Source organism: Dendropsophus ebraccatus, chromosome 4 (genome assembly GCF_027789765.1).
Source record: "Dendropsophus ebraccatus isolate aDenEbr1 chromosome 4, aDenEbr1.pat, whole genome shotgun sequence".
Lineage (NCBI taxonomy): Eukaryota > Metazoa > Chordata > Amphibia > Anura > Hylidae > Dendropsophus > Dendropsophus ebraccatus.
Window position 1 is genome coordinate 159,981,633 of NC_091457.1, and position 9,240 is coordinate 159,990,872.

Consider the following 9,240-nt stretch of genomic DNA (forward strand, 5'->3'; position numbering starts at 1 on the left):
GAAAGGGGCAATTTGCGAATATTTTATTTGCAAAACGGCCATTTGCGACTAAAATATTCGCAAATCGCCCCTTTCCGCAAGAAAGTACGCCTTTTTGCTTTGATACATGTCGCCCTATCTGTCTACCTGTTCTCACATGGAAAAGCTGCACTAGAGCAAACTTCATTTCTCTCTTCATAATGGTGGGGTCATGGAGAGTCCTTCCCTTCTCTAGAAAAATCTTTGAATAAGTGTATGTGTGTGTCTATGTATCTGTGTGTAAATGTACAGTATGTGTGTGTTTATGTATCTGTGTGTATATGTATGTGTGTGTATATATGTGTGTGTAGGTTGTCGCAATGCATGTAAGTGCATGTTTTCACCCTTTTTTCACAGTCAACCCTGGAGCAAACACAGTTACTAGTGATGAGCGAATAGTGAGATATTCGAATATTCGATCCCTTTAAAGTCTATAGGAACAAGTATTCGATTAGTGAAAAACATCTATTTGACCATTTGGAGGGTGAAACCGGAAGCTGGGGGATTTGAACGCTTATCGAATATTTATTGAATATCGAATATTCGAATATCTCACTATTCGATCAAATATCTATTCGATCGAACAGTTTTCGCTCATCACTAACAGTTACAGAACAAAACATGAGAAGACATTACAAAGCAGTATAACAACATGAATGCATGCAAAACGAGGCATCAAATGGACAACACCCAACCAACTGGCCCTGCAGGGAGAAATGACTGAGTCTGTCCATTTATTACTATGTTATTCTTTTTAATGTCACCTCCAGATCCCTTGCTATATCCAGAGCCTTTAGAGGTGCCTTGTACCAGTGCACGTCTCCTGTACCTTCTTACGAGCAGATCCAGAGCTATACACTAGTATTAGCAGATATATTACTTCATAGTCACCTGGAAGGGTATTCTGGGATAATACAGGTTGGACGTGTTGACCAGTACAAACTATAACGGCATCAAAGATGGCTGTCGTTTTTTCTCCATTGTATTCTGTAGTTACTTGCCACTGCCCGGTGACAGGGAAGTCTGGATGCTTCTCTACTCGGCAAACGGTTGTCTATATCCAAGAAGCCATCAAAGAAGGTAAATACAAGTGAGTGAACATCAATAGGAAAATGGTATATCTACTGTACGGACAATATAACAGCCTACAGACACGATTCATAAAACAAGGAATGATTAGCATGCTGGAGTCCGATCGTTTGGCATTTGATTACCAATGGATAGAGAAGTTGGATGCAGCCCTAGCGAGTCCAGGAAAACATGGATACAGCCTATGGCTATGTTGCGTCCAACATCTTTAGCCAGTAATGAAATACCAAACAATGGGACTCCATCATGCTCCAGTTGCCTCATCTATAATTATCCTCAATTATATAGAGTCTTTTTAGTAAAATTTTTGAAACATGATAATTCTGATATATATATTTTTTCTACGTAGTGTGCTGACAACCCGATGTGCAGTGCTAAGTCCCCTTTAAGGATTTGTATGGGTCACAGAGTCAGGACCTCCATCAATAATCAGATTGGAGGATCCCTTTATTGAGTGACCTTTCTTCTACACATTTTTTTGGGTTTAAAATCAACTTGTAAAATATAGATATTACTCACCTCAAATTTGATGTGTTTCACCAGTTTGAAATGTTCGGCATACAGCCTGATGTACTCAAAGTATCTGTGATTAGGTAGGTAGTTCGGAAAATCTTCCGGCATTGGAAAGTCACTAAAACACATGATTTCTTTGGAAACATTGGTGACCAAGGACCTGTAGATACTGGCTCTTCCCTCTTCTACTTCATCCTGAAATAGTTCATGATTTCTTTATAGATTCTGCCATAATCATATATTATTTCAAAATTTTTGCAACTGGTTTCTCACAATTGTTTCTACTTTTCTCTGCTAGATAGGCAAAAATAACCAATCTATTCTCTATCTATTTTTTCATCGCCGCCCTGCAAGAGTCATACCGTTGTTTAATACCAAACTGAGAGCTTGTTTTTTGTGGACCAACTTTTACTTTGTATTGTTACCATTTTGGGATTCACAAAACTTGATTGATTTATTCTTATTAACCATTTATTTTTCTTTTTTTTCCTTTTTTTAATGTATGCTATTCAGCATGTGGTAAAAATAAGGATATAGTTTTATAGCTTTGGTTTTTACAGATGCAGCAATGTAGTGCAGTGTATTGTATATGTCAGCATTATGCTGCCTCTGGCATGGCACTGTAGAGGCATATCCATGGCAGGCAAGAGGACCGTCAGAATACCCCCAGGATTGCCATGGAGATGATAGGAAGCCGTGATCTTGCCGCTGGACTTCTGATTGGCAAGTATATCCTGGCGGGAACCCGTTACATGCCACTGCCATTGGCTGACAGCAGAGAATTATTCACAGCTTATACATAAATAGAGCTACTTGTTCATAAATAGAACCTAGACCAAAACCAAGCGAAAAATCCAATAATTCACCTAAAAGTAGGTACAAAACCAAAATGTCCCCATTGTGCTATAAGAATGAAGGATATTGTGCAATATCACTGGCAATAGTTTGGATAACACTGCTATATTGTTGGGCTGTGTACAATACTGAGAAATGGACTGTGTGCGATAAAAAAAAGTGCTCTAGAGCAAAATGAGGTATAATAAGTGTAATAAAATGGATAAATACAAATGGTGAAGGTGAAGATATACAATAAAACGATATACATTGAAAACCACAGCTTCATGGTAATAATTCATTCAGTGAAATATTAAAATACACACACTGTCCAAGTAGATTAACAAAGGGATCAAGTAGAATTGAATTAGGTTCACCCTTTCCTTCAGAGTCTAGGACCAACCCTTCCACTGATCTGCCTTTTGGGCTGCCATCCCAATTTTCAATGGGTTAGTCACCCTTGCCGAAATTGATGCCTGAGATTATAGGTTCTGGAAGGGTATCTAGGACACCAAAATCAGGGTCTCCGAGTAGTGTTTTACCTCCAACATCATGACACGTGGCTCATTTGCTGAGGACATCAAAATGGTGACATCATGAGCCTACTCTTTTACTCTCAGAGTGGCCCCCGGCCAAGCTCATCCTGACTTCCCCCAATGGTCCACAATCAACTAGCCTAAGGAATGGGTTGATCATGAACACAAATAGCTTGGTCAAAGGAAAACCCTGACGAACATCGGATCCAACCTCAAAAGATGCCAGACCAACTTTTCACCTACTGGACACTCTCTGCCCCTGCGTACAAGATCTTAAGCCAATTAACAAACTCCCTGGCAGACCACAGCTCAAAAGGACAGACCGCGGATACTCATGATTCACCAGATGAAAAGCCTTGGCCTGATCGAAAGATAGCATGTTCCGCCTCCATACACCAGCACTACTCCGCTCCACTTTCTCCCTGACTCTCAGGACTGCACTTAAAGCTTTGACCTGGCATTGAGCAGTGCTGAGTCCTAGAAAGGAGCTGTGGTGCAAAGTGCACCAACCGATTGAACAGTATTTTAGCCAGAAGATTCCTATCCATGTTGAGAAGAGCTATGGGTCTACAATTCTCAACATGACTCGAATGCCTACCCTTTGAGTTAAATCCCTCTCAAAAACCAAAAATGTCCAGATCAGACAGGCAGCGTTCCTACGGCCAACCTCCTGCCTTGGTGTGAGAAGCGACTATACCACCTCCCCATTGTGTTCTTGGAAGGCTGCTAATCCATGCATTTCTATGCAGAAAGTGAGATCAACCTCCTTTTTCCTCTACATGGAGCAATCTATTAATATTCTTTAATGCCTCCAGAAGATTCTGACGCAAGTCACCTTGCCTGGTGGGTGAAAATGAGGATCCCCCTGACCCCCAGCATTGACACTAGCATAGCTCCTTACCTGGGAAGAGCAGCTGGACCAGACCCCCCCTGACTTACACCTGTACTACTACTACCAGCAGCACTACTACTATCCCCAAGAACACCGCTACCTCTATTTCCGCTACCTCTATTTTCGCCTGCTGGAAAGTATGAAACATTACAATATTTCAGGGGGCCACCCTTACAGACCCCAGCACCCAGACACTCCCCCCATGAAAAGGTACTTGTCCTGCAACACCGGAGCTTCCCGTTTAACTTCATGTCTGGCCCCTTTGCTGCACTAGTGTTGCTCCCGCTACTGGAAACAGTGTGTGTGGCATCCTCTGCCATCTTAGCCACATGTTTGTGCCCCTATGCTGGCCCTGTTCCACTACAGAAACAGCTTTTCAGATGACCCATACTACTGGGAAATAGCTTTTCTATCTTTTGCCTTCTCTGCTTCTTTTTCTTGCTGCTGATGTTATAACCAAATATTACCTGCTTCTGTCTCATGGTGGATTCCTGCATGACGATGGACCTTAGCAGTCCTCCCTCCATGAGACCTACTGAAGTAAAGGTAATGCAACCTAACCTGGTTCCACATAGCTCTCATTGGATCTTTGAGGAACAAGGACACTGGATTTTTGGGGCACTGTCCTCACTGTCCCCACTGTCCTCAGCTTCACCACTCCCATCCTCCTCAGAGCCTTCACTCCCATCCTCTACACCTATGCTCATTGCAGAGAAGCAATCCTTGTTTACCAGCTTTTCACGGAATAGATTGATTCCCTGCAAGTTCCTTTGTCTTCTTTTTTCCAGCGTCTCAATCTCCTCCTTGAGATGCTTTACTCTTTTTGGGAATTGAGCCCTCTTGTTCTTGGAGGAGAATCTCACCAGGCTTCTGGCATGCTCAACCTCCTCCCTGGCCAACCTCAGCTTCTTGCCCAAAGCTTCAAATTAAGAGAACATGGCGGTCATATGGAAGAAAAAGTTGGTGCTGACTCCCTCCAACCTACAATTTTGTCTTTCTCCACAGAACTTCTTTCCCCCTCTACTGAGCCATGGAGGTTCATTTTTCCACTCCCCAGACCAGGTTGGCAGGGAGTGGAGGAATTCACCACCATCGCTCACTACCCCAGGGAGGTGGCAGCTGGATTTCTGGCCTCCACCCTATGCCTGGTCATCTGCAGGAGCTCTAACACACATCTTCACCCTGCAGTCTACAGAGGTGGAACAGATACATAAGTCTACGGGGCCCATACTTAGCTCCCCACTGATTCTGCCAGAACCTCATCACTGCTGCTGATTTTTTTTTTTTTTTTTAAATATGAACAACGGGACATACAGTATATATGTGTATTTATTCGGGATTGCATAAATGGGGGTCAGGGTCCAACCCAAGCATTTGCATTGGTGCCTGTGAATCTTTAGCTATACTCATGGATGTGGCATGGAGCCTCATGTGTGAAGAATACAATGGCTACTTCTGTACATAACAACAATATCTAAATACAGATTTCTTTTTAGGTGATTCTAATAGAAGAAATCTGTATGCAACCCCTTTACTACAGTAAGTATAAGCAGAGCTGTTGTGCACTCACCGTGAACCTCCAGAGGCCTCCTATATCTTTACTTCTTTCAAAGCAAGTCGGCTCAAGACCTTCCTCTAGACACGCCTTAATGGAAACCAAGCCACTGATCCCAGCTCCAATGATAGCAACCGTTCTGACCATAGTTCTATCCACAGCATAAAAAAGAAAAAAGTTCATATATTTATTAGTTAAGAAATGTTTGATTACATATATATACTTTGTGCTGCCATTCATTCCTGTAGCCTAACAGAGAAAATAAACTTTTATTCCGACAAATGCAACTGGGGGTGGGCGGTCCTATTGGACTTAACGTTAACCAACAGAACAACAACCATCACAAATATGAATTTGCAGGTTTAGTGGTACATAGGTAGCTTTCTCTTCTGGAAATTGAGGAGAAAAGGGCTACTTTTTATTTTTATCTCTTAAATGCTTAATTTTTTTGGGGGGTGCTTTTTATACAGCCCTGGTGAGAGCTAGCAGAAGAAACCAAATGGGTGTGGTGCAACCTGTCAATCACCACACAAGTGCTGGAATAAGACAGTGTTCAGACAAGGCTCAGACAAAAGCACAGAATAAATGCAGATTCATGGCCAACAGTCTTGGTTGTACCTTATGAACCAAGGATTGCGCCAAGGTCCCAACAGGTACTATGATTACGGGCAAACAAAATCAGAATGCAGAGGCATAGGAACCAGAAGGCAGAACCCAGAGTTAGAGGTGATTGTAAGCCGGGTAAAACCAGGAGAGTACATCAGTGTACAAAACATTTTGAGGAAAAAACTCCAATTACAGGAGGCTGTGAAGAGTTGCCATTGGTTTAAATAAGGAAAGCATGAGGTAACAGCACCAATCCTGATAGACCTGACATCCCTTGCTTTCTGATTGGGCGACCTGACCCACTTCTTAACATGACAATAATCCCTGATGTTCCTGGATGAAGCGGTGCCCTCAACAGCTCAGCGCGGAGACTGGGACCACCACAGGAACCGAGGCAGGTAAATCCATGACAATCTGTTATTGCAACGGGTTTTTTTTTTTGTTCGTTTTATGTTCTATGTTAAAATCTAAATGACATTGTTATTATTATTCATTTGTAACTAAAACTAAAAGTGATCTGTCCAGATCTGGACTGGTAAATGTTAGAGGAGATTATACAGTATTTGCTTTTCTCACAGTATGCCAGGCCCTTTTAATCTGCTAATCCTGCTTTGTTGTTGGTAAGGGAAAAAATGTAAGGCTTTAGAAGAATGTGGCTCGCTGCCATACAGGTGGCATGTTAGAAGGGAGAGGTTCATAATTCATACTGTGCATCTTATATAACATTGTGAGGCTATGTTTACACTACGCAAAAGTACGGCCATTGTTGCTGATGGCAACAACGGCCGTACTTTTACCGCAGTGGAACAATGCCTGTTGTCCTATGGGATCCCGGCTGGAGCGTACACACATCGTGTGCACTCCGGCCGGGATCCCATACGCCGCCGCAAACAACTGACATGTCAGTTTTCTGCGGCCGGAATTCACTGAATTCCGGCCGCAGAAGGACCTGTCAGTTCACACAGTGAAGCGAGCGGCCGAAAGATCATCCGGCAGGTACTTAAGTACCGGCCGAGATGATCCGGCCAGAGACCGGCCGTTCTGTGACCCGGCCGGGGTCACGGAACGCCCGGTCTAATACGTAGTGTGAACATAGCCTAAACATTTACAAATGCCAGTTCTCTGATACTGGACTGATAAATCCTTGATCCCCAACAGTCTACTCAGAACTAGGGATGAGCAAACCGGCTGAGGTTCGGGTTTGTATGAACCTGAACTATCGGCTTCTCTCCACGGAGCGGGCAGACAGCGGGAATCAGAAGCCCATAGTTCAGGTTCATACGAACCCATACCCTACTCAGAACTATTTCAAAGGAAAATAAATTTTATTCTATGGGAAATTGTTCCATTTAAAGCAAAGAAATTAAAATAAAGACAAGACAAGCAACAATATAATACATAATATGTAAATGCATTTCAGAAACAAAAAAAGAAAAAGAAAGATAACCTGGACAAACTAGAAGGCTCAATAGTGAAGAAGAAAAAGTCAGAGCGCCAATGAGATCGTCAAGATTATTTATTGAATGAAGTGTGTACTTCTAAAGAGAGCACAACAAAGAACTTGCAGTATTGAAGAAAAGAAAGAAAAGTTTGGGCCAAAATAACTTCAACTCTTAAGAATTCGACATATTCGAGAAGTCCCAGATACATTGGCATCATCAAGTACACAGTCCCATTGTTACAGGACCAAAGTAACTAGCGGAATTTTCCTAAAAGTAATTGTACACAGGAACGCCTTAAGTCATAAAACAGGGCGGGCGCTCTGGTAGAAAAAAAACAAAAGATGAAAGACGTATCCAACACATTACGAGAAGCCAGAGCCTGTGCCAATATCAGCCAAGATAATACGTTCTTTAGTATTGTTGATTTGTCTTTCATCACCTTCACTAGGGAGCTACGGGAACTACTATCACATCATAGCCTATCTATTTTTCCTAAGGAATATTTTTCGACTTTTTGACTTTTTTTTTTTCAGATGGCAATTATCGTAATGAAGCAGAAGAGACACTGGTTTACACATACAAGAGATGGGCAAGTAAGGGGCACCGCTATGGGGCTAAGCTTTTTTGTGAGGCTTGATGTGTCATGGTGGTAAGAGGAGTTGGTTTCTGCTGCCATACCCTCCGAATGTTCCATATATACACCAGTATGTTGTATAGATGATATTCTCATTCATAGGATGGAGAGGCATCAGAAGCACTTGAGCATATTTACCACAATACTAAAATTTGGGGTTCATCGACAGTACATGTGATATAAAGCAAGTTTGCAATTTGCATTCATTATTTCTTTTTTAGTTATCATGGAAAACTTCTGGTGTTTTCTCCCCCTCTTCAAAGAGTCTAAGCACAGGAAGTCCTGTGTTTCCAAGGTCATCTGTGCTTACAGACAAGGCAGTCATGGGATTGATGGACATTGTACAAAGAGCCATGACTCACTGTACAGGTTGGGGCTTTATGTGTTTAGTATCTTTCTTTCAACCAGTGCAAGACTAAAAAGCTTCAGGAGACTGGACCTGGATACAGTAAGTATAGCTGTTATATAGCAGCCTTCAATAGACTGGACCTGGATACAGTAAGTATAGCTGTTATATAGCTGCCTTCAGGAGACTGGACCTGGATACAGTAAGTGTAGCTGTTATCAGGGCCGTATTTACCACTAGGCACCCGTGGTCCGGTGCCTAGGGCAGCACCTTGCAGGGGGGCAGCACCAGGGAGCAGGGGGATAGAAAAAACAATTTTTTTTGTTTTTATTATTTTTTAGTTTCCCTCCTCCCATTCAGACTTGCCAGTAAATCTGGTGTCTTTTCCAGGGGGGTGGGGGGTATGGTGGTATTGGTCAGGTTTGGTATCGCCATTAGGTGCGTGAAGATGGGGCGTCTTCAGGTTTAGTGCCTAGGGTAGCAGCAGCTGTTAATACAGCCGTGGCTGTTATATAGCTGCCTTTAGGACACTGGACCTGGATACAGTAAGTATCGCTGTTATATAGCAGCCTTCAGAAGATTGGACCTGGATACAGTAAGTATAGATGTTATATAGCTGCCTTCAGGTGACTGGACCTGGATACAGTCAGTATAGCTGTTAAATAGCTGCCTTCAGGAGACTGGACCTGGATACAGTCAGTATAGCTGTTATATAGCAGCCTTCAGGAGACTGGACCTGGATACAGTCAGTATAGCTGTTATATAGCAGCCTTCA

The 9,240-nt window shown here is 42.6% G+C and overlaps 1 protein-coding gene across 1 annotated transcript in view; it reads right to left on the reverse strand.

Moving 5' to 3' along the window:
* The window catches only part of LOC138789061 (dimethylaniline monooxygenase [N-oxide-forming] 2-like), a 31,547-nt gene that overhangs the window by 20,932 nt on the left and 1,375 nt on the right, over positions 1 to 9,240 (reverse strand). Inside the window, exons 2-4 of the mRNA XM_069967598.1 lie at positions 5,453 to 5,588; positions 1,627 to 1,815; positions 910 to 1,072 (exon numbers count right to left, since the gene is read on the reverse strand). Coding sequence (XP_069823699.1) covers positions 910 to 1,072; positions 1,627 to 1,815; positions 5,453 to 5,584 — 484 coding nt within the window. The 5' untranslated portion in view covers positions 5,585 to 5,588. The remainder of the gene's footprint in view (positions 1 to 909; positions 1,073 to 1,626; positions 1,816 to 5,452; positions 5,589 to 9,240) is intronic.